Source organism: Erythrolamprus reginae, chromosome 1, assembly GCF_031021105.1.
Source record: "Erythrolamprus reginae isolate rEryReg1 chromosome 1, rEryReg1.hap1, whole genome shotgun sequence".
NCBI lineage: Eukaryota > Metazoa > Chordata > Lepidosauria > Squamata > Dipsadidae > Erythrolamprus > Erythrolamprus reginae.
The window spans coordinates 400,600,830-400,626,629 of NC_091950.1; the positions used below are offsets into that span (position 1 = coordinate 400,600,830).

Here is a 25,800-nt window from a genome sequence, read left to right on the forward strand (position 1 = left end):
CATCTACAAACAAACTGGTAATTTGTACAAGTCCCTTATCAGTTCTGAGATACTTAGCTTGCAGCTGTGAGGCAATTAACAGTCCTTCTTCTTTCAGAAAGTGAAACACCCTTTGCTCTGCTTTAGTTTCAAAGCAGGGAAAAAGCAACACACCAAGGTCGAAGTCAGCAAGGCAGGCACGAAACACAATGATCAGATAATCCTCCACAATGGCCAAACCCACAGAGTGCTCTTTATAGCAGCCTCACTAATTACCACAGCCCCACCCAACCACAGGTGGCCTCATTTTCTTTGATAATAATCTCTCAGTTGTTGTTGCCTATGCATTGCTCTCCACATGGGTGGCTGTATCATTAACTCTTGTTCTGAATCCAAGGAGGAGAGAGATAATTGATCTCCTTCTGAGCTGTCTGCCACACTCTCCTCCCTGTCACTCATGTCTTCTTGGTCAGAGGAGCCTTCATCAGCAGATTCCACCAGGAGCATAACAGGCCTGCAGCATGTGGATGTCTCCCCCACATCCACAGTCCTTGGGGCAGGAGCTGGGCCAGAGCTAACCACAACACCAATAGGCCTGTTTTTCACTCTTCCCAGGTTCCAGAGGTTTCCCTGAAGCCTGGAGAGGGCAAAAATGCCCTCCCCCATTCTTCCGGAGACCCTCCGGAAGCCAAAAATGCTCTTCCACAGTCTCTGTATGAACCAAAAATCATCTGGCTGGTACTCACATGCATGCTGGAGCTGAGCTAGGGCAACGACTCGGGTGCCTCCACGTGCCACCTGTGGCACCCATGCCATAGATTTGCCATCACTGATCTAGTCTTTCTGGGAGTTGACGTCCCACACATTTTAAGCTCTGAGTCACTCATGCCCTCATCACCTCGAGGTTCGACTACTGTAATGCTCTCTACATGGGGCTAACTTTGAAAAGTGTTTTGAAACTTCAGATCGTGCAGAATGCAGCTGCGAGAGCAGTCATGGGCTTTCCCAAATATGCCCATGTTACACCAACACTCTGCAGTCTGCATTGGTTGCCGATCAGTTTCCGGTCACAATTCAAAGTGTTGGTTATGACCTATAAAGCCCTTCATGGCACTGGACCAGATTATCTCAGGGACCGCCTTCTGCTGCACGAATCCCAGCAACCAGTTAGGTCCCACAGAGTGGGTCTTCTCCAGTTCCCATCAACTAAACAATGTCATTTGGCGGGACCCAGGGAAAGAGCCTTCTCTGTGGCGGCCCTGGCCCTTTGGAATCAACTCCCCCCAGAGATTAGAATTGCCCCCACCCTCCTTGCCTTTCGTAAGCTTCTTAAAACCCACCTCTGCCATCAGGCATGGGGGAACTGAGATATTCTTTCCCCCTAGGCCTTACAATTTACTCATGGTATGTATGTATGTATGTTTGGTTTTATAATAAGGGTTTTTTTAGTTGTGTAGTATTGGATTGTTACATGCTGTTTTTTATCACTGTTGTTAGCCGCCCTGAGTCTGCGAGAGGGGCGGCATACAAATCCAATAAATAAAATACATAAATAAAATAAACACTGGGCAAGTCAAATCTTTTCTGTCTGTTTTTAAACACCAGTTGATAGTTCTTGGGCCAGCAGAGGCTGAAAAATTCACAGAACGTATTTGCTTGCTTGCATTTCATCAGGTGGCTCATTTCAAAGACTTCATCCCTAAGGCCTTTCCAGGAGGACACTCTATGATCTTGGATGCTGAAGTTCTTCTGATCGACACCAAGATAGGGAAGCCTCTGCCTTTTGGGACGCTGGGAGTGCATAAGGTACACCGGAAGATGGTCTCTCCCATCGCCAAAGAGATGGTGTAATTCAGTGGTTCTCAACCTTTTTTTCACCATAGACCCCCTTTAAAATGCCTTATGTGGCCATGTACCATGGCCACAGATCACCGGGACTTAACTCTAAATTTAAATCATAATATTCCTTCAACCCTTGAGGACACCTTGTGACCACAGTGCAGCCTCCCCACAGCTCCACAGGTTGAGAACCATTGTTATAATTTATAGCAGACTTCTTTTATAGAGCAGGGAGTGAACAGCCTGTATTTAATAGAAAGAATGCAATAATGAAAAGGTAACAGCCCTTGGGGAGGAATGGAGCCCAGCTTTCTCATCCAAGAATTGTCATCCCAAATTAGCAAAGACTATAGATTTATGCTAGAAGACATTGCATAGACAAATGATTTAGCTTTACTAGATAAATGGTCAAAGCAATGGAAACTGCAGTTTAATGTTTCCAAATGTAAAATAATGCACTTGGGGAAAAGGGAATCCTCAATCTGAGTATTGTATTGGCAGTTCTGTGTTAGCAAAAACTTCAGAAGAAAAGGATTTAGGGGTAGTGATTTCTGACAGTCTCAAAATGGGTGAACAGTGCAGTCAGGCGGTAGGGAAAGCAAGTAGGATGCTTGGCTGCATAGCTAGAGGTATAACAAGCAGGAAGAGGGAGATTATGATCCCGCTATATAGAGTGCTGGTGAGACCACATTTGGAATACTGTGTTCAGTTCTGGAGACCTCACCTACAAAAAGATATTGACAAAATTGAACGGGTCCAAAGACGGGCTACAAGAATGGTGGAAGGTCTTAAGCATAAAAGGTATCAGGAAAGACTTAATGAACTCAATCTGTATAGTCTGGAGGACAGAAGGAAATGGGGGGACATGATCGAAACATTTAAATATGTTAAAGGGTTAAATAAGGTCCAGGAGGGAAGTGTTTTTAATAGGAAAGTGAACACAACAACAAGGGGATACAATCTGAAGTTAGTTGGGGGAAAGATCAAAGGCAACATGAGAAAATATTATTTTACTGAAAGAGTAGTAGATCCTTGGAACAAACTTCCAGCAGACGTGTTAGATAAATCCACAGTAACTGAATTTAAACATGCCTGGGATAAACATATATCCACCCTAAGATAAAATACAGAAAATAGTATAAGGGCAGGCTAGATGGACCATGAGGTCTTTTTCTGCCGTCAAACTTCTACGTTTCTTTGTTTCTATAGAGTAAGTAGACAGAGGGGGTTTCCCCCCTTTCCCCTTGTATTACTAGACCTGGAGTTATGGGTTGAAAGTTAGGGGGGAAAGGCCAGATTTCGCATCATAGCTTCATATCATGGGGTGGGGTATATTTAAAGAAAGAAAACTTGTTTCTTTATTTTTATAAAAATGCAAAAAAATATAACCTCCCAAGTGGTGCACAGGATGGCTACAAGTTATCTACCCCTAGCTTAGACTTTGTCCTTCTCCAAAATAGGAAAATAGCCTTGGTTGTTGCTGCTTACAAAATGATATCATGCAGTCAATTTCATGGGGGTTTTGTGTTTGTTTGTTTGTTTGTTTGCTATCCCTTTGCAGAAAGCTGCTTTCCAGGATGCCAATGTTTGCCTTTTTGTCTTTGACTGCATCTACTTCAATGACGTCAGTTTGATGGACAGGTGGGTGCATGATATGAGTGCTAATCCTCCTCTCCAGTAAGGTGGGCCCAGAAGGGCCCTCTGTAGCTAGCATTGTTTCTTGTATCAGCCTGAATATGAACAAAGAAGTGGCCTACATATCTGTTCCATATAAAGAAAATATCCAAAAAATGTTCTACAGATGGCATTTAGCACCAGCCAGACTAGTAAAAATATATCCAAACCTGAAGCCAAATTGCTGGAGGTGTAAAAATAAAAATGGGACCTTCTTTCATTTATGGTGGACATGTCCCCAAATAAAAAAGACATGGAAAAAACTCCAAAGATGGATCTTCGAAATTACCACAATTAAACTGATATTAAAACCAGAGACCTTTCTTCTAGGCATAATAAATCAAAAACGTAAAAAAGACTATTATTATTTAATACAACACATGATTACTGCAATTAGAATTACAATAGCACAAAATTGGAAAAAAGAAGAAACACCATCAGAAAGAGAAATGATTTTAAAAAAATACGACTGTGCAGAAATGGACAGATTAACCCAAAAACCTAAAAATAAAGAAGAATCAAAATACTGTGAAATTTGGAAAAAACTTTATGACTGGGTCGAGATAATAAAATAATAATAATAATGGCAGTAAATAAACTAGATGTTCTTAAAATTGTTCCGAGACACAAAATTAAGATCAAACCAATCTGACTTTAGATTAATTGTATGATAGAACAAATGTGTGACAACCGCTGATGCCATAAGCTGTATATTGATATCAAAAGGAAAAAATAGAACTGTTAGGCTAACAGTTCATCGGGGAGGGAGGCAGCTCTGTATAAGGTATTTTAGAATTTAAGTACAACAACTACAGTGATCCCCCGATTATCGCGAGGGTTCCGTTCCAAGACCCCTCGCAATAATCGATATTTCGGGATGTAGTGGTGCGGAAGTAAAAACACCATCTGCGCATGCGCGCCCCTTTTTCCATGGCCGCACATGCGCAGATGGTGGAGTTTGCGTGTGGGCGGCGGGGAAGACCCAGGGAAGGTTCCTTCGGCCGCCCAACAGCTGATCTGCTCCGCAGCGCGGCAGCAGCGAGGAGCCGAAGATGGGGTTTCCCCGTTGCCCAGGATGGTGGAGTTTGCGTGTGGGCGGCAGGGAAGACCTAGGGAAGGTTCCTTCGGCCGCCCAACCGCTGATCTGCTCCGCAGCGCGGCAGCAGCGAGGAGCCGAAGATGGGGTTTCCCCGTTGCCCAGGATGGTGGAGTTTGCGTGTGGGCGGCGGGGAAGACCTAGGGAAGGTTCCTTCGGCCGCCCAACAGCTGATCTGCTCCGCAGCGCGGCAGCAGCGAGGAGCCGAAGATGGGGTTTCCCCGTTGCCAACGGGGAAACCCCATCTTCGGCTCCTCGCTGCTGCCGCGCTGCGGAGCAGATCAGCTGTTGGGCGGCCGAAGGAACCTTCCCTAGGTCTTCCCCGCCGCCCAGGCAAAGGGGAAACCCCAAGATCGCTTGCCCGTTCGGCCGCCCGCCCGGCCGCTTCGCTTGCCCGTTCACCCGCCCGCCCGGCTGCTCGCTTGCTGCTCGAGAGCAAGAGGGGGAGAGATAGAGAAAGAGAGAGAAGGAAAGAAAGAGATGAGAGAGGGAGGAAGAGAGTGTGAGAGAGGAAGAAGCAAGATAGAGAAAGAGAGAGAGAAAGAAAGATGAGAAAGGAAGGGAGTGACGTCATCGGGTGGAAAAATCGCGATATAGCGATTAGCAATGCTCGAGATCGCGAAACTCGGGGGATCACTGTATACAAATAATAATTATACTGTGAAATGATACAATATGTACAACACTATATGCCTGCTCTTTTTAATCTTTGTATTGTAATAATTTTTTTTATTTTTCATTTTTAAAAAGTGGCCTACACTTTTTGGTTGGCAAGAGTGGGTCCCTGCTCCATGAAAATCTAGGCTGGGTTACGTTCACCCTCTTATGTTTAAATTGACTCTTCACAAAGTATAACAGTACTCAACAAAGTACAGGATCTGTTTGACATTAGAATAATTACAGGAACTTTTTCTCAGCCACGTTTTTCTTCGGGTGATTTGCCCATTTTCTGTTTCCTTTAGGCCTCTGCGTGAGCGTCGCAAATTTCTCCACGATAACATGGTGGAGATTCCCAATCGAATTCTTTTTTCAGAGATGAAGCATGTCACAGTAAGTACCATTTTGGATGGCAAGAATGAAGCTTGGAGAAGCTTTAAAATGTTCAGCATATTTGTTAGGTATTATAGATCAAAAATGAGAAAGAGATAAATATTATTTAATAATACATGTTCTAACTGCAGCCAGGATGGCATTAACACAGTGTTGGAAACAACCAAAAGTACCGGACGACTCACTCATCCTTAAAAAAATATTTGATTGTGCAGAAGCAGACGCGCTAACATTAAAATTAAGAAACAAAGAAGACACTGACTACTATAAAATTTGGAAGTATTTTTATGATTGGTTTGCAAAAAGAAAAGAAAACTAACATTACAATACAACTAATAATATATTCTAATATATCTTTTCTTTTTATTGTTTCATTTTGGAAATTACAATGGATTTCATTATTTATATATTTGTAATATATTTATAGAAATAATAATTTTTAAGTTACCAATATTAAATATAAACTTAACATAAGGCGGTAAACAAATAATGAACTTATGGACAAATTTTTAATAAACCAATAGTCAATATAGTCAATATCAACTTTATGTGATTAGTCAATCGACCATATCAAAGCGAGGAAAAGGACCACATCGGTTGTCATAAAACTGTGACTGGTTAAAATACAATAAAATTGGCTAAAATAGAGGGAATTTGAATAAATAATAAGTTAAAATGCAGTATAAACCAAGATAAATGATTGAACACCAAAAACCCAATGCCAGATGAAAGACAAGGAAAAAAACTTAGGGGTTTTTTTTTCTCTTCACAAAGCATGAAATAAATATAAGTTAATATATTGTTATTTTTTTAAAAAAGTTCAGCAGGAAGTTTTCTGAATCTTCCATGCACGGGTGAGCCATTGGATATTTACTGTATTTTTCAGAGCATAAGACGCATATTAGTTTGGGGGGAGGAAAATAGAGGAAAGAATCAGCTTACCAGATATTCATCTGGCTAGCATCCTTAGTCTGGTCAGCTTTAGCACATTATTTTATTCCCTGGTTAGGGCTTTAAAAAAACCTTATTTGGAGAGAGTAACAATGAAAGAGCTTGCAAGCCAGTAAGAACTGGGAACATCATTAGCACCTGGAAAGAAACATTTGGAGCAAGTAGAGCAATGGGAAAAAAAACCCTGCAAAGACTTAGGGCTTGGAAAACATTCTTCACAGAGAGTAACAGGAAAGAGCCTGCAAGGTAAGAGCTGGGAAGATAGTTAGCAGCTAGTTAGGGCTGGGGGGAAAAAGCTACATTCATAGTGTAAGACGCACCCAAATTATCACCCTCCTTTAGGGAGGAAAAAGGTGCGTCTTATACACTGAAAAATATGGTAACTTTCTGCGTCTCAAAAAAAGTTTGTGTACTCTTCCTGATGCCATTCTTCATTTGTAAAGGTTGCATAAATATGGCTGCCCATCTCATACAACAATTCTAGATGACAAACACAACAAGCAGTAAAAACAGCAGCCATCCCCCACAGGGGCTGGACCAGTTCTGAAGGCGGCCTACCTTCCACCAAGCTCCTTTCATCTTCCAATCCATCTAGATTAATTATTATTATTATTATTATTATTATTATTATTATTTATTAGATTTGTATGCCACCCCTCTCCACAGACTCAGGGCGGCTCACAGCAATGATAAAAACAATATACAGTAAACAAATCTAATATTAAAGTTTAAAATAATTTTACATTAAAAAGCCAAAAAAAACCAGTATATAAAAAAACATATCATACATACAGCTACATAGGCAAAGGAGGGGGGATGTCTCAGTTCCCCCATGCCTGACGGCAGAGGTGGGTTTTAAGAAGTTTACGAAAGGCAAGGAGGGTGGGGGCAGTCCTGATCCCTGAGGGGAGCTGGTTCCAAAGGGTCGGGGCTGCCACAGAGAAGGCTCTTCCCCTGGGTCCCGCCAGACGACATTGTTTAATCGATGGGACCTGGAGAAGGCCAACTCTGTGGGACCTAACCGGCCGCTGGGATTCATGCGGCAGAAGGCGGTCTCGCAGATATCCTGGTCTGGTGCCATGAAGGGCTTTATAGGTCATAACCAACACTTTGAATTGTGACCAGAAACTGATCGGCAACCAATGCAGACTGCGGAGTGTTGGAGTAACATGGGCATACTTAGAGAAGCCCATGATTGCTCTTGCAGCTGCATTCTGCACGATCTGAAGTTTCCGAACACTCTTCAAAGGTAGCCCCATGTAGAGAGCATTACAGTAGTCGAACCTCGAGGTGATGAGGGCGTGAGTGACTGTGAGCAGTGACGCCCGGTCCAAATAGGGCCGCAACTGGTGCACCAGGCGAACCTGGGCAAACGCCCCCCTCGCCACAGCTGAAAGATGTTTCTCTAATGTGAGCTGTGGATCGAGGAAGACGCCTAAGTTGCGGACCCTCTAATAGTAATGGTGTCAACTGTAAGAATGCACCCTTAACAAAAACATTCAAGAACCATCCCCTAAGTAAAGAGAGATGAAGCAATCTTTCAATCCCAAGAAGCAAAATAGTATTCAGAAGTTACTTAAACTAGTTCTTCCCTGATTCACCGGGGCCTGAGAAAGGAGGAGAGGCAAAGAACAATCAAGGTTGCAAGATTCTATTATAGCAAGTTTAATCAGGTATAGTTTTAATGTTTCTATTGAATTGATTTTCTGGTCTGGTCTGAAAAAAAAAGGAATAGAAAGCAGATTTAAGATAAATAGGCTTTAATGAATTGCTAATCCTTCTAGCTTTACAATTCATGAAAGGTATGTGTGCCAAACATAGGTAATCAGAGGTAGAATGTTTCTGCAGTTTTCAGCAAAATGAAATAAGTGAGTTGGCTGGCTGGCTTATTATCTGAAATAAATGTGGACAGTCATCTGGATCAGACCTTCGGAAATGTTTGAATACAGTGGTACCTCTACCTGAAAACACCTCTACTTAAGGACTTTTCTAGATAAGAACCGGGTGTTCAAGATTTTTTTGCCTCTTCTTAACCATTTTCTACTTAAGAACCTGAGCCCGGAAAAATTTCCCAGGAAATTTAAGAGCGGCACGAAGGCCCAGCCAGTTTCCTGCCATTCCCCCTGGGTTTCTCTCTCTGGCGCAGTGTATGGGAGGCAGCCTCACGCCAGGAATATGGGAGGCACGTGCTCTTCCTTGCCGTCTCAGAGTCCCTCTTTTTTTAAAAAAAAGCCTTAAAGTTTTGGATTTTTTTGATTCCCCTCACCTCACCTTCTTCCTTCAGCAGTGACTGTCCTCCTCTTCTTCCTTCTCCTCCTCCCACCCAAATTCCAAGCTTTTATTTCTTTCCTAATGGGTTTGCACGCATTGCTATGGGAAAAATTGCTTCTACTTACAAACTTTTCTACTTAAGAACCTGGTCACGGAACGAATTAAGTTCTTAAGTAGAGGTACCACTGTATTCAGTGGGGTTTATTTATTTATTTATTTATTACTTAGATTTGTATGCCGCCCCTCTCCGAAGACTCGGGGCGGCTCACAACATGTAAAAAACAAATCATAAGCAATCAGACAAATTTAAAATATTTAAATATTTAAAAAACCCCATATGCTAACAGTCACACACACAGACATACCATGCATAAATTAAACGTGCCCAGGGGGAGATGTTTCAGTTCCCCCATGCCTGACGGCAAAGGTGGGTTTTAAGGAGTTTACGGAAGGCAGGAAGAGTAGGGGCAGTTCTAATCTCCGGGGGGAGTTGGTTCCAGAGAGTCGGTGCCGCCACAGAGAAGGCTCTTCCCCTGGGGCCCGCCAACCGACATTGTTTAGTTGACGGGACCCGGAGAAGGCCCACTCTGTGGGACCTAATCGGTCGCTGGGATTCGTGCGGCAGGAGGCGGTCTCGGAGATATTCTGGTCCGATGCCATGAAGGGCTTTAAAGGTCATAACCAACACTTTGAATTGTGACCGGAAATTGATCGGCAACCAATGCAGACTGCGGAGTGATGGTGAAACATGGGCATACCTAGGTAGGCCCATGACTGCTCTCGCAGCTGCATTTTGCACGATCTGAAGTTTCCGAACACTTTTCAAAGGTAGCCCCATGTAGAGAGCATTACAGTAGTCGAACCTCGAGGTGATGAGGGCATGAGTGACTGTGAGCAATGAGTCCCGGTCCAGATAGGGCCGCAACTGGTGCACCAGGCGAACCTGGGCAAACGCCCCCCTCGCCACAGCTGAAAGATGATGTTCTAATGTGAGCTGTGGATCGAGGAGGACGCCCAAGTTGCGGACCCTCTCTGAGGGGGTCAATAATTCCCCCCCCAGGGTGATGGACGGACAGATGGGATTGTCCTTGGGAGGCAGAACCCACAGCCACTCCGTCTTATCCGGGTTGAGCTTGAGTCTGTTGACACCCATCCAGGCCCCAACTGCCTCCAGGCACCGGCACATCACTTCCACCGCTTCGTTGACTGGGCATGGGGTGGAGATGTAAAGCTGGGTATCATCGGCATATTGATGATACCTCACCCCATGTCCTTGGATGATCTCGCCCAGCGGTTTCATGTAGATGTTGAATAGCAGGGGGGAGAGGACCGACCCCTGAGGCACCCCACAAGGGAGAAACCTAGGAGTCGACCTATGGCCCCCCACTAACACCGACTGCGACCGGCCAGAGAGGTAGGAGGAGAACCACTGAAGGACAGTGCCTCCCACTCCCAACCCCTCCAGCCGGTGCAGAAGGATACCATGGTCGATGGTATCGAAAGCCGCTGAGAGGTCAAGGAGCACCAGGACAGAGGATAAACCCCTGTCCCGGGCCCGCCAGAGATCATCCATCAACGCGACCAAAGCGGTTTCCGTGCTGTAACCGGCCCTGAAACCCGACTGCTGGGGACCTAGATAATCGGCTTCTTCCAAGGACCGCTGGAGCTGGAGTGCCACCACCTTCTCGACAACCTTCCCCATAAAGGGAAGGTTGGAGACTGGACGATAGTTGTTAAGTACGGCTGGGTCCAGGGAGGGCTTCTTGAGGAGGGGGCGCACAAGCGCTTCTTTATAGAGTGATGGAAAAACTCCCCTCCCCAAGGAAGCGTTGGTAATCTCCTGGGCCCAGCTCCGTGTCACCTCCCTGCTGGCCGAAACCAACCAGGAGGGACACGGATCCAGTAAACAGGTGGCGGAACTCACAGCTCCGATGGCCTTGTCCACTTCATCAGGTGTCACCAGATCAAACTCTTCCCAGACAGGTGGACAAGTACGTGCCCCAGTCACCTCGACTGACTCATTGTCAGTCGACTCTGTTATACAATTGGAGTCGAGATCGGCCCGGATCCGAGCGACTTTATCAGCGAAAAACGTGTTAAAATCCTCGGCACTACTCTGTAAGGGCTCCCCAACTCCCCCCTGGTTGAGAAGGGAGCGGGTCACCCTAAACAGAGCGGCCGGGCGGGATTCCGCTGATGCAATCAAGGCGGCATGGTACGCGCATCTTGCCGCCTTGAGCGCCACTTTGTAAGTCTTAATAAAAGCTCTTACAAGTGTTCGATCGGATTCAGACCTACTCTTCCTCCATCGCTTCTCTAGACGTCTCTTTTGGCGTTTCAACTCCCGGAGCTCCTCGTTGAACCATGGGGCTCTACGGGGTCTAACGCCTCGGAGAGGTCGCAAAGGCGCAATCCGGTCAAGAGCCCCCGCTGCAGCCGTGTTCCAGGCCTCCGCGAGAGACTCCGCCGAACTGTGGACGAGTGCCTCTGGAATAACCCCAAGCGCCGTCTGAAAGCCCTCTGGGTCCATCAGGCGCCTGGGGCGGAACATCTTCATTGGTTCCGCCTCCCTGCGGGGGAGGATTGGAGCCAGGAAGTCAAGCCGTAGTAGAAAATGGTCTGACCATGACAAAGGCAACACTTCTAAGCCCCTTAGTCTCAGACCATTACTCAATTGCTCGGAAAGGAATACCATGTCAGGTGCGTGCCCTCCCTCGTGAGTCGGACCCTGAACTACTTGAGTCAGGTCCACGGCTGTCATGGTGGCCATGAACTCCTGTGCCAACCCAGAGGTTTCGCCGAGTGACGGCAGATTGAAGTCCCCCAAGACAATAAGTCTGGGGAACTCTACCGCCAACCCGGCTACCTCCTCGAGTAGCGCAGGCAGGGCTTTTGACACGCAGCTGGGAGGCAGGTACGTGAGAAATAAGCCCACCTGAACTCCTAAGTCCAACTTCATCAAGAGAGACTCGCAACCCGCTATTTCCGGAGCAATGAGTCTACGCAGGCAAAGGCTCTCCCTGGCTACAATAGCCACTCCTCCCCCCCTCCCCTGGGATCGCGGTTGATGCCATATCTGAAACCCGGCTGGGCAAATTTCAGAGAGAGGAACACCTCCCTCCGGGCCCAGCCAGGTTTCAGTAATACATGCCAGGTCGGCCTCCTCATCCAGGATCAAATCCCGGATGAGGAGAGCTTTATTAACCACCGACCTGGCATTCAACAGCAGCAACCTGAGCCCAGGGCCAGAGTTACACTCATCACCAGTACCCAAGATTGGGCTCACAGAGCCAGAACAGGGGACCGTTATTAAGCAACGGTCCCTCGTTCCCCTGGAACGGCTAACTCTGTGGCCCCCGCCATATCTGCCTCTCCCCAGCAACACAGGGATATTCCGACCCCCTGCCACCCCAGAGATCGGTGCCCCTCCCTCTCCTGTCTCCCGTGCGTCAGGTGGGCCAGACATATCATTCACACTACTATCGATACACTCATCCATACCATACCCCCCCCCGCCCCCGCCCATCCAATCGTACCAGTCATTCCATTCGTAACCACAAGTATGTTTATCCCAGTCATCCATTACTTAAAGCCCCAATTTCGTTAAAAATCAATTAAATTAATAATAGTATAAAAAGACAGTTAACAGCAATTTAAACACTAAAAACATTAAATATAAATATATAAAATATATGCTAATCTCAGTCCTGCCTTTGCAATTTTCTCTCTTCCTTCTTTTCCAGAAAGCTTCAGACCTCGCCGACATGATCAATCGAGTCATCCGAGAAGGGCTGGAGGGATTGGTACTGAAAGATTTGAAGGTATGCAAGCTGCTGTTTTTGCCCGCCCATTTATGCCAGTAGGCTACACAGTCTGTGAAACTGAAAATAGCACTAGCAATAGCATTCAGACTTGTATACCGCTTCACAGTGCTTTACAACCCTCTCTAAGCTGTTTACAGAGTCAGCCTATTGCCCCCAACAATCTGGGTCCTCATTTTACTCACCTTGGAAGGATGGAAGGCTGAGTTAACCTTGAGCCTGGTGAGATTTGAAATGCCCAAATTGCAGGTAGCTGGCAGTCAGCAGAAGGAGCCTGCAGTACCGCAATCTAACCACTGCACCACTGTGGCTCAAAAGCCATAACTGGAAAGCAGTTTTGACTTCAGGAATACAGTGTTCCCTCACTTTTTGCGGGGGATGCGTTCCGAGACCGCCCGCGAAAGTCGAATTTCCATGAAGTAGAGATGCGGAAGTAAATATACTATTTTGGGCTATGAACAGTATCACAAGCCTTCCCTTAACACTTTAAACCCCTAAACTGCAATTTCTCATTGCCTTAGCAACCATTTAGATTATTACTCACCATGTTTATTTATTAAAGTTTATTTAAAAAATATTTATTAAAAGCAGACGAAAGTTTGGTGATGACATATGACGTCATCGGGTGGGAAAAACCATGGTATAGGGAAAAAACAGGCGAAATATTTTTTAATTAATATTTTTGAAAAACCGTAGTATAGACTTTTCGCGAAATTCAAACCCGCGAAAATCGAGGGAACACTGTATATCACACACATACACACTATTAAAAGACTATAAAGCCTTAATAGATCCGTCTGCCCATGGCCCTCCCAAGCTCTGTTTTCGCTTGCAGGGGGTTGCAGGAGGTTGCCGCAGCCAAAAACCGTTTGCAAGGGCCACGGACAGCCCTCCCCAGCTCTGTTTTCACTGACAAAGTGTTGCAGGAAGCCGTCGCAGGTGAAAACCAAGCTTAAGAGCCAATTTTCATTGGCAGAGCACTCGGGCCACGACAGGTGCCCCCAAGAAGTGACGTTGAGCTGGCCACACCCACCCTGGCCGTACCCACTTCTGCCCCCTGAGATCAAACATAACTGATGCGGCCCTCAATGAAATTGAATTTGACAACCCTGATCTTGATTGTCCTCTTCAGCATTCCTTGAAAATATAAAAAGCATTTAATCCCAAAATCATTAAAAGAATAGATTCTGGAGAAGAAACTTTCATTCTTTTCCTTGACTCTATCAAGGCTTTTTCTATGGAACTTGGAGCCAGAAATGGCTATAAAATAAATGGTGTTAAATCACCAATTCCTTATTACAGCTAAGCACACTTCTAGAATTGAGTAAAATAGATGTTGAAGAAGACTTGGTATTATGATTTCAAAACTATCTTTGGGGTGGGTGGGTATATACATTGGCATTGGTGGTTTTTTTAAAAAAAGAGTTAGCTGCTGATGCATCTCTCAATATATTAACCGTTAAGAAATACAGTGGTCCCTCGATTTGCGCGTTCTCGATTAGCGCGAAACGCTGCAACGCGGTTTTTCAAAAAATATTAATTAAAAAAATAAAATATTAAAAAATAAAAAATAAGTCCACGCTAGTTCTCTCTCTCTTTCTCTCCCTGTTGCCGGCGTGGTATATGAGAGAGAAAGAGAGAGGCAGAGGTCGGGCGCATTACCGGGAGGTGGAGGCGGCGTGGGGACGCTGGGTGCCGGGGACTCCGAGGAGGGGGTGGACGTCTGTTCCCTGAATGGAGACCGCCGGCCGCTCAATCGGGCCGGCAGGGAACAGAATGGAGCCTTCCGCGGCGGGGCTGGTAAGGGGGGGAGCCGAGGGGGGAGCCGAGCCCAGCCCCGTGGCATTCGCTTTCCTCCCGCCGGCAGCCGACTGATCGTGGGCTCCTTCGCAACCTCGGAGAGCTTCCTGGTTTTCGTGAACTTTCATGCCCTGGAAGCTCTCCGAGGTTGCGAAGGAGCCCACGATCAGTCTCGGCTGCGGGTGGGAGGAAGGCGAATCCCCCGTGGGCTCCGTTACATCTTCCGCTGCCAGCCAGGCCATGCTGGCGGCAGCGGAACAATCGCTGGCTGTCAACTTTTCTTTTTAAAACTGGGCAGGAGCTGACTTGCCTCCCCAGTGCTAAAAAGAAAAGTTGACAGCCAGCGCTGCGACTGCCGGAATGCTGAGCCTCCCGTTCTCCCCCACCTCGCCCCTTCCGGTTTCGGCGCTCATCCAGGGGGGCGTGTGTGGACTGGCAAGCGGCAAGCGGCAAGTGATCTGGCGGGAAGACCAAGGGAAGGTTCCTTCAGCCGCCCAACACCTGATCCGCTCCGCAGCGCGGCAGCAGCGAGGAGCCGAAGATGGGGTTTCCCCTTTGCCTTTACCCCATCTTCGGCTCCTCGCTGCTTCCGCGCTGCGGAGCAGATCAGCTGTTGGGCGGCTGAAGGAATCTTCCCTTGGTCTTCCCCGCCGCCCACACGCAAACTCCACCATCTGCGCATGTGCGGCCATGAAAAAAATGGCGCACATGCGCAGATGGTGGTTTTACTTCCGCATCCAATATAACGCGGAAATCGGTTAGCGCGGGAGGTCTTGGAACGTAACCCCCGCGCTAACCGAGAGATCACTGTATTACATTAGGAAGAATATAAAATGGGTGGGAACTTATATTGTCACTAGAGTTAGAGAAGAATTGTGTAGTTTGCAACACCGAGATTCCATGCGACTCTCAAAATATCCTCCCAGATTTCTTGTAAAAGTTAGAAACATAGAAGTCTGATGGCAGAAAAAGACCTCATGGTCCATCTAGTCTGCCCTTATACTATTTTCTTATTTTATCTGAGGATGGATATATGTTTATCCCAGGCATGTTTAAATTCAGTTGCTGTGGATTTATCTACCACGTCTGCTGGAAGTTTGTTCCAAGGATCTACTACTCTTTCAGTGAAATAATATTTTTTCACGTTGCTTTTGATCTTTCCCCCAACTAACTTCAGATTGTGTCCCCTTGTTCTTGTGTTCACTTTCCTATTGAAAACACTTCCCTCCTCGACCTTATTTAACCCTTTAACATATTTAAATGTTTCAATCATGTCCCCCCTTTCCCTTCTGTCCTCCAGACTATACAGATTGAGTTCATTAAGTCTTTCCTGATATGTTTTATGCTTAAGACCTTCCACCATTCTTGTAGCCCGTCTTTGGACCCGTTCAATTTTGTCAATATCTTTTTGTAGGTGAGGTCTCCAGAACTGAACACAGTACTCCAATGTGGTCTCACCAGCACTCTATATAGTGGGATCACAATCTCCCTCTTCCTGCTTAACCATTAAGAAATATTATATTAGGAAGAATATAAAATGGGTGGGAACTTATATTGTCACTAGAGTTAGAGAAGAATTGTGTAGTTTGCAACACCGGGATTCCATGCGACTCTCAAAATATCCTCCCAGATTTCTTGTAAAAGTTGCTGCTTAATTGTAATTTTTGTTGTGACGGAGGAGGGGATCGGTAAAATTATAATTATGAGAACCGTGTTAAGGGTAATTCAGTCAAAATTAAACGTTTCCCTCTGATCTGCCTTCCCCTTTACCTTTTGGGGTATCCATACCAATTAAAGGCCACCTGCCACCCTTTATCTCCAAAGGTGGGATCTGCACTAAAGAGAGTGGGCTTTTCCTCCTTGGAATCTCTCATTCCCATTCTGTTTTTGTTTTGGATAGAGTATTTATGAGCCAGGGAAACGCCACTGGCTCAAAGTGAAGAAGGACTATCTGAATGAGGGAGCAATGGCAGACACAGCAGACCTGGTAGTTTTGGGTGCCTTCTATGGCCAGGGGAGCAAAGGTGGGTATTTAAAAAAAAATCCAGACTGATATTTATTCTTTCTAGTTCGCACTGACCTGCTTATAGTTCTCCGAGGTGTTAGATGAGAGTTTTGAGATGCTTCCCAAAACATTCAAACTTGGAATATTTGTCGTCCAGATCAATAAAGAGCAGACATACCTGTATTTATACTGAGGCACAAACTGTTCTTCTGCCTCTTGTACCATATCCATCACTGGATGTTGGCAATCATGTTGGCAATCCTATTTTAAGGAAATGGAGCACCTCCCTTATGAAACCAGGTTGCAACGCCTTGGTCTCTTCAGCCTTGAAAGACGGCGTTTAAGGGGTGACTTGATCGAAGTGTATAAAATCATGCATGGGATAGAAAAGGGGGATAGAGAAAAATTCTATCACACAATACTAGGACAAGGGGGCACTCCCCAAAGCTCATAGGTAAGAAAGTGAGGACAAATAAAGGGAAATATTTCTTCACCCAGAGGGTTGTTGGTTTATGGAATTCACTTCCAGAAGAGGTCGTGACAGCCTGGATAGCTTCAAGGCAGGATTAGACAGATTCATGGATGCCAAGGATATTGGTGGTTATTGAAACAGGTGTCCAAGTGCCGCCGCTATGTTGGTTGAGGCAGGCAGAATCCCCTTGGGTACCATTTGTTGGGGGTCAAGCGAAAGGGAGGGTTTTGCCTTCTCTCTCTGCTCAAGATCCCCATGGACAATTGTTGTGCCACTGTTTGACACAGAATGCTGGACTCGATGGGCTTTGGCCTGATTCAGCACGGCTCTTCTGATGTTCTTATGTTCTATTAAGCCATTTTTTCACTGTCTAAGGCTTGGGGGGGGGGGGAGTGGGCACGTGTGTGCGTGCTAGCATACACACAGACACACACATACACCCTTTTGGCATGCGAACCAAAAAAGGTTTCCCATCACTGTTCTAGAAGATAAAATTAGATTTATTTCCCCCTTCCACCAGATTGCCATTTTTGTCTCTTCTCACTGCTTTAGGTGGGATGATGTCCATCTTTCTCATGGGTTGCTATGACCCCGACAGCCAGAAGTGGTGCACGGTGACCAAATGTGCTGGTGGACATGATGATGCCACACTTGCCCGGCTGCAGAAGGAATTGGACATGGTGAAAATCAGCAAGGTTTGTGTTTAGATGGCCTTGTGGCTCACCAACCCCCTGTGATTCTTGTTTCGTAAGGAAATGACAACATCCTTGTTGTAACTTGAAATATTGAAACTAAAACTAACTTTTTTTTAGCATTGAACTTCTCCCTGGTTGAATTTAATGCTAAAGATTGAGATACAGTGTTCCCTCGCTTTTCGTGGTGGATGCGTTCCAAGACCACCCGCGAAAGTCGAATTTCCGCGAAGTAGAGATGCGGAAGTAAATACACTATTTTTGGCTATGAACAGTATCACAAGCCTTCCCTTAACACTTTAAACCCCTAAATTGCAATTTTCCATTCCCTTAGCAACCATTCACCATGTTTATTTATTAAAGTTTATTTTAAAAAGTATTTATTAAAGGCAGACGAAAGTTTGGCGATGACATATGACATCATCGGGTGGGAAAAACCGTGGTATAGGGAAAAACCCCGCAAAGTATTTTTTAATTAATATTTTTGAAAAACCGTGGTATAGACTTTCCGTGAAGTTTGAACCCGCGAAAATCTAGGGAACACTGTAAAGAGTCTTTTTCTCATTTGCCCATGTACACCAATAGTGCATTTATATGATCATCCAGATCTGGGTTTTTAAAGTTCATAGAGAAATCATATGATCATATGACTTGGTCCTAATTGACAACTACTCAGGTTTGTTCAAAGTGGAATAAATAGGGAAGAGGAGCAGAAGATTAAGGGTTGCTCTTTCTCTCTCTTCTTTTTTTTTAAATTTTAGAAAATAATTTTTATTTCATATACTGTATACACATTTACACAAATAAAATAAATGGTATAAATCATAAGTTGAAACAATGCCAAATTAACACATACTAACAGACAGACAAACAAACAAAGAAACAAACAAAAAGAATTCTTATAATATAATTACTTATTTAAGTACACTAAACAATGATAACAATAACAATTAACATATAGCAAGGGTTGCTCTTTCTCATTCCTATTTGTATTTATATTGAAACTGAATTATTCTTCCATTCACTTCATATTTTTCTCTAGCATCTCAGGATAATGCTGGGTTCAGATAGGCCTGGTTTATGGTAATGCACTTGCCTATACTACGTTAAAACCTACTTGCACTGTTTATGTATGGTCCCTATTATAGAACTCCATGCATCATAAAGCAACTGAAATTATGACATAATTATCTTCCACAATCACAACAATCACCAAAATCCTGTTGAAATAATAATCTATTATTTGGTTTTGGTTTAGTATGTTGTCCAGGTATAACAATTTGTAAATCATAGTCTCTAATGATAAGAAGTTCTATTATTGTGACACTAACAAATCACGATTAGACCATGATCAGTGGACCAGTTCCAGCCCCCAATTAATCAAAATCTTGATTGTGTTAGAAAGCTTGAAACTATTATTGTATTGGTCCTGCCTTCTATTTTTTGAACAAAATATCTCAGTCTCAGATTTTATTGCTTCATTGTTATTGCTTCATGAAAGCAAGATATTAGTAGCTAATTTGGAGGAAAGTTGGAATAATTTTTTAATAGACTTAAAATCACAATTGGGACCAGACTTTCTGCCACCCAAGAACAAAGTAATGAATCAAACACACACACTCAAATTTGTAAAAATCAAACAAGGATTGTTCTTTATGTTCAGAAAACTGCAAACCATGAAGTTTCAAAGCAATGTGAGTTTAAGTAGGCAATAGGTCAGAGTTAATTACTCTAGTCCGCGCAGGAGCCTTTCAGGATTACAGCAACCAGCAATAACTCACAATTGGAATGTCAGAATGTCACAGAGATCTAAAGGCCAAAACAATGCATCAATGTCTCTCTCCAAAGCAGAACAATAATCTCCCACACAGATCTCTCCAGCCTTCCCCTTTTTTCAAGGTTGCAGCAGTGTCATTAAATCTTATCACCTGTGCCCTATAATTTGTTTCTGTATTTGCACAGCTGCTCTTGTCTTCCCAGCATTCTCCGTACCCAAGCATTCAGAATAGGATTACTCATTAACTCGTCCCCTTCCGATTCAGATGAACCTCTGGCTGGAGTGCTGACTGAATCCATCCCCCTCTCTGTCCCTCCAGTCCCTTCCTGCTCCCTTTCTCTCCCTGTCTCTGCTTCTGGTTCACTGTCTTATTCGTACTTCCGTGAGCAGACGGCCACCACTCCGCTGCGTCAAAATCAGCAGCCACAGGAGCTGGCCTGAAGCCAACCACAGCACTAAGCAAGACAGTTGTTAAATGTGTCACACATGATTTTGCCATGGCAAAATGAATCACTGTAGTTGCTAAAGTGAATCTGGCTTTTGATATTTACTTGTCGGAAGTTAGCTGGGAAGGTTGCAAATGGGGATCACACAAGCACAGGATGTTCAACCATTGTAAATATTCTGGCTGCCAAGCTCCTAAATTTTGATCACATGACTCAGGGGATGCTGCTATAGTTGTAAGTGTAAGAACTGGATGTAAGATGATTTTTGAATTGTTGTTATAACTTCAAACAGTCACTACATGAATGGCCATAAATCAAGGAATACTTTATTCTAATCTGAAAAAACTTGAGTTCTTCCTTGTCTCTATAGTAGGTCTTTAATTTCTTTGGAATTATTCACGTACAGTGTTCCCTCGATTTTCGCGAGGGATGCATTCCCAGACCGCCCACGAAAGTCGAATTTCTGCAAAGTAGAGATGCGGAAGTAAATACACTATTTTTGGCTATGAACAGTATCACAAGCCTTCCCTTAACACTTTAAACCCGTAAGCTGCAATTTCTCATTCCCTTAGCAACCATTTCTATTATTACCATGTTTATTTATTAAAGTTTATTTAAAAAAATATTTATTAAAGGCAGACGAAAGTTTGGTGATGACGTATGACGTCATCAGGTGGGAAAACCCGTGGTAAAGGGGGAAAAACTGCAAAGTATTTTTTAATTAATATTTTTGAAAAACCGTGGTATAGCCGTTTCGCGTAGTTTGAACCCGCGAAAATCGAGGGACCACTCGATTAAAAGCTCAATTGTGGACAGCTTCTAGGTCAAAGCTTTGAAAACTGCAGCGCAATGCACTTTTCTTAGATGTTGGGGAACCATTTATTCCTTTAATCATTCTGCAGGTATTTCCCATCCCATAATAATGGGCTACATTGATGGATGCTTCTTTTTTTTCCATTGTCTAGGATCCCAGTAAAATTCCAGACTGGTTAAAGATTAATAAGAATTATTATCCGGATTTCATTGTTCCAGACCCAAAGGTAAAAGGTCTCATGGTTGTGGGTGATTTCCCATGAAAACGTGGTTTCCCTGCCACGAACCCTTCCTGGGAGAGGCACTTTTAAGCGCTTTGCAGGCATTTGATGCGGCATAATTGCTGAAATCAAATCAGCATGAATGTGATCAATCCCATGGAACAAAATCCAGTAGAAATCCTCTGCAATCCAGGAAAGGACCTTTGTTCTTTCCCATTGTTCTGGTTATTTCATTTTATTTGCAAATTATCTTTTCCCCAAATTATGGAGGAAATTTAGAGGGCACTGTGTAACCAATACACTTCTCCAGATTTCTGTCTGATTGGTTAGATAATCTAATATGAACATTCAGATTGTTCTCATACAATCCAAAATGCTCAATTTTCTGCCTGCCTCTTAAAATTAATGAAAAACCTAAAAGCATTTATGGAATTGATGGACCACGATTACTCATGTGGAAGAAAATATATATGTAGTTCATTGTTTAACTGTTGAGTCCTAGCTGTTTCTTGAACTTTGTTATTTGCTTGCAAACATTTCGTTATCCCAAGTAATCTGTGATGGCGAACCTATAGCACGTATGCCACAGCTGGCATGCAGAGCCCTTTCTGCGGACACGCAAGCCGTCACCCAGCTCAGCTCTATTACACATGTACACGCACCTCACTCTAGCCAATTGATTTTGGGGATGCACGCACAGGAGATGCATGGCGGGTGGGAGTCGCGCATGCATGCACGGGGGGGAGCATGCGGTGGGAATTGTGGTCCCAGGAGGCCACAGGTGTTTCAAGTAGTTTTAATCAAAATGAAGGTAAAGCGCTATACAAGCCTTCCACAAATATAATAAATACATACATGCAACAAGAACAGGAAGTGCCTCACAGGAGCAAATAGAGGTAAATCCTAGAGAGGCAGGAAATGCATCACAAAACAATAGAGATGATTGCTAAAGAGGAATAAAGCTGCATACAAAGCAGACATAACACCTGTAACAGTAGGGACACCTGCTAGGCCCAAAATGGGGTTGGGGGGGTGCAGTGTCTCCCCCATCTCTTTTTTGTCCCAGGAAGCTGCTAGGCCCAAAACCGGGTGGGGCAGTTGCACAGGCATGCGCAGGGGCCAGGAGGAGCATGGATGGGTATGCGAAGGGGGGGGGGGTCGTGCACAGCAGGGCATATTGTATTATGGATGCTGGCACATGCGTGCAGGTTTTTTCCACACAAGAAAACGGTTCACCATCCCTGAACTAGGTGATATCAATGATGTTATCTAGGTGGGTAATGAAACATCTGCAAGTAAGCAATCATGCTTAGAGAGCACCAAGGACGTCGTATTACTCATGGTGCACCCAGTGCTTCATCTCTTGGTTCATTGGCAAGGATGATTTTTTTTTTCCCCAATCGTTACCATTTCTCTTAGGAAGCACCAGTCTGGGAGATCACAGGCGCTGAATTCTCTAAAGCAGAAGCCCACACAGCTGATGGGATCTCAATCCGCTTCCCCCGGTGCACTCGTATCCGGGATGACAAAGATTGGAGTACCTCCACCACCCTCCCACAACTCAGGGTGAGTCACTTGTTTTACAGATACAGCCACCCTGTATATTCTGAACATACTATACTGTGATCTGTATCTGTGAAATCTAATTCTCAGCATTTATGTGTAATATATATATTCTGTGTAATGTGTGTGTGTGTATATAGATTATATGTACTGTTTTGTGTTTATACAGTACGTATATGTATGTGTATATTGTTGTTAGTTGCAAAGTCAGGTCCAACCCATCGCAACCCATGGACAATGTTCCTCCAGGACTTCCTGTCCTCTACTATCCCCGAGTCCATTTAAGCTCACACCAACTGCTTCAGTGACTCCATCCAGCCACCTCATTCTCTGCCGTCCCCTTCTTCTTTTGCCCTCAATCTTTCACAGCAATTAGGCTCTTCTCCAGTGAGTCCTTCCTTCTCATTTGGTGGCCAAAATATTTGAGTTTCATCTTCAGGATCTGGCCTTCTAAAGAGAGTCACGTTAATCTCTAGGACTGACCGCTTGGATCGCCTTGCAGTCCAAGGGACTCACGGGAATTTTCTCCAGCATCATAGTTCAAAAGCCTCAGTTCTTCGGCACTTGGCCTTTCTTGTGGTTCAACTTTCACAGCCATACATTGCAACTGGGAAAACCATAGCCTTGACTATAGGCACTTTTGTTGTATGTGTATGGGTGTGGGTATGGATATGGGTGTTATCAGAGCTTGCATTTGCAGAAACTAGCCTGTTTGTGCCCAAGCAGCAAACCAATCCAGCCAGCCCACCAACCCAACCAGCCAGCCACAGACCAGTAGAAATGGAGTTGAAGTCTTCAATGAAGTCCTACTGCAATGAAGCAGTAGGAAGCTGTGGAAAAATATATTTACTTCTTTATACTACTACTACTACTGCCTATACTATACATACAATAAACTAGTATCTTACTAGTACCTTGCTACAACTATGTTTAATAACTCACAAGAACCAACTTTTACAGCATTACAGCTTCTTCAAAGCATACTTCCACTAACAGTACACAGCGAACAGACAGAGAACCAAGAGAGAGAGAGCAAAGAGCTCTTGCCTAATTAAATACTTTTCACATAATTACTAGGTTGCTGCATGCTCAACTGACTCTGTATGACTCAGCATTCTCAACAAAGGCCTACCTTCTGCATTAAGATATTACCCAGGGATTTTTAATTCCTGACAGGTATATGTCTGTCTCTGTCTGTCTGTCTGTCTGTCTGTCTGTCTGTCTGTCTGTCTGTATGTATGTATGTATGTATGTATGTATGTATATTTTTAAAATTATATATCCATCCCAGCTCTCCTCCTCGTCATTCTTTTCTGGGTACCAGCACACAACATCTTTCTTCTGTGGCTTACATCATGTTGTCATTGAGAACTTCTTCACTCCCATTTTCTCAGAGTACCCATCTCCTGAATCTCTTACTTGGTCAAGATAGCTATAAGATACCTTCATTTTTCAGTGGCCATGCTGAGGATACGGAATAGTAATGGAAGCATTATTTAGTGTTCTTAGCCATGAAATGTAGGAATGGGTCTCTCGGTAGGTTTCTGGGTTCCTCATAAGAAAAAGACCTTTGCACTGGTGAATTCTTTGAAAATCATATGGGTGACATAAGTTGTAATGGGATCCAGAGTTGGTGGATCAGTCTGATTCACATCTGGCCTTGTAGATCAGTTTTTGTCCAACCTTCAGTCAGGATAATTCAAACCCATCTATCTGGAAGAAGCTGACTTGAGTGAAAGCATCTAAATTCTATTTCCAGAGAAAATAGTCAATAGTAACTAAAAGATAGTATATATGGTGTTGTGGTTCAGCCTGAGGCTGCTCAGGGACTGGCTGTGTCTCTGCTGGCTCCATGCCTGGAGGAGGGGGCTGAACAGTCAGACGGGGGAGAGGAAAATCAGGAATGGGATGAAGGAGAACAGCATGAGAGCCCCAGGGGGGAGCCTCTCCCCAGCCAGTAGTTTGGAGTCATTAGGTGATGAAGCTCAAGCCGTCATTGACATGCGACAGAGACGGTCAGATCAAAGAAAGGAGCAATTAAACAAGTATTATCAGCACTGAATTAGGAACAGCTGGGTTTGGGTGTGGTCCTCCTTAGCAGGGTTTAAAAGGCAGGCAAGCCCTTGAAGCCATGTGGAGTGTTATCAGTTTGGAGTTGTGTTATCCTGTCTTGTTTCTCGGCGTCTCTGTTCCTGGCTTGTGGCCCAGCAGCTTTGGAAGACCCGTGGGAGGTGTAGGTCTGCTATCTACAGCCTCGGCTTGGCAGCAAGAATTCTGTATTGCTGCATGGACTTTTGCCTTCGTGGATATATCTGAAGATACAGAATTTTCCTGTTTGTAAGGACATTTTCTGTTACCTGTGTTTTTCTTGAATTTTATAAACCTGCCTTTGCCTTTTACCAGTGTGTCTGGCTTCTCATTTTGGGTTGGTATTGGCTTCTGGAGTGACCCAGACAGAACAATATACTGAGAAAGGCAACAAATTGAAGCATTTGATAACCCCAGACTTCTCTTATCAACATTAAACTGGGATCTGTGCCATTTGCTACCCAGATGTTTCACTGGAAATAACTTACCAGTTGCCTATTGTCCCGTTTGTTCCAAAAGAATCTGAATTGTACCTTGCTGGCAGAGGTGGGAAGTTCTAGAAGGACTTGCTATAAAGTACACATACACACACACTTCATGAAACTTTCTGGCTTTTGTGCAGGAGCTGTACCAATTATCTAAAGAAAAATCGGAGTTCTTGGTAGTTGCAGCAGAAGAGGAGAACTCCACAGCGGGTAGCAGTGGAGAAACTGAGGGCCAGCCCAAGTTGTCCTCCCCTCAGAAGGCTGCAAAACAGCATTCTCGGAAGTCCCCTGCAAAAGCCAAGAAGCCTGAAGGTAAGCACTGGAGAAAAGGTAGATTTCTTAGATTTCTTAGTTATATTTCTTCTAGTAAGACCTTGTTCTGTAGAGATTTCAGATAGGATAATGATAATAATAATAATAATAATAATAATAATAATAATAATAATAATAACAATAATTTATTAGGTTTGTATGCTGCCCCTCTCCGAAGACTCGGGGCGGCTCACAATACAATACGCAATGTACAAATCCAGTATTAAAAAAACAGATTAAAACCCTTATCCTAAAAATTAATTACACAACCCAAGCAAACCATACATAAATCATAGGAGCTAAGGCGAATATCAACTTCCCCAAGCCTGGCGACATAGGTGGGTTTTTAGGAGCTTGCGAAAGGCAAGGAGGGTGGGGGTAGTTCTAATCTCTGGGAGGAGTTGATTCCAGAGGGCCGGGGCCGCCACAGAGAAGGCTCTTCCCC

The 25,800-nt window shown here is 44.3% G+C and overlaps 1 protein-coding gene across 1 annotated transcript in view; it reads left to right on the forward strand.

Moving 5' to 3' along the window:
• LIG3 (DNA ligase 3) overlaps nt 1–25,800 on the forward strand; it is a 51,605-nt gene that overhangs the window by 16,353 nt on the left and 9,452 nt on the right. The window contains exons 10-18 of the mRNA XM_070735140.1: nt 1,654–1,785; nt 3,380–3,459; nt 5,551–5,638; nt 12,604–12,681; nt 16,382–16,505; nt 17,511–17,653; nt 20,839–20,913; nt 22,327–22,473; nt 25,181–25,355. Coding sequence (XP_070591241.1) covers nt 1,654–1,785; nt 3,380–3,459; nt 5,551–5,638; nt 12,604–12,681; nt 16,382–16,505; nt 17,511–17,653; nt 20,839–20,913; nt 22,327–22,473; nt 25,181–25,355 — 1,042 coding nt within the window. The remainder of the gene's footprint in view (nt 1–1,653; nt 1,786–3,379; nt 3,460–5,550; nt 5,639–12,603; nt 12,682–16,381; nt 16,506–17,510; nt 17,654–20,838; nt 20,914–22,326; nt 22,474–25,180; nt 25,356–25,800) is intronic.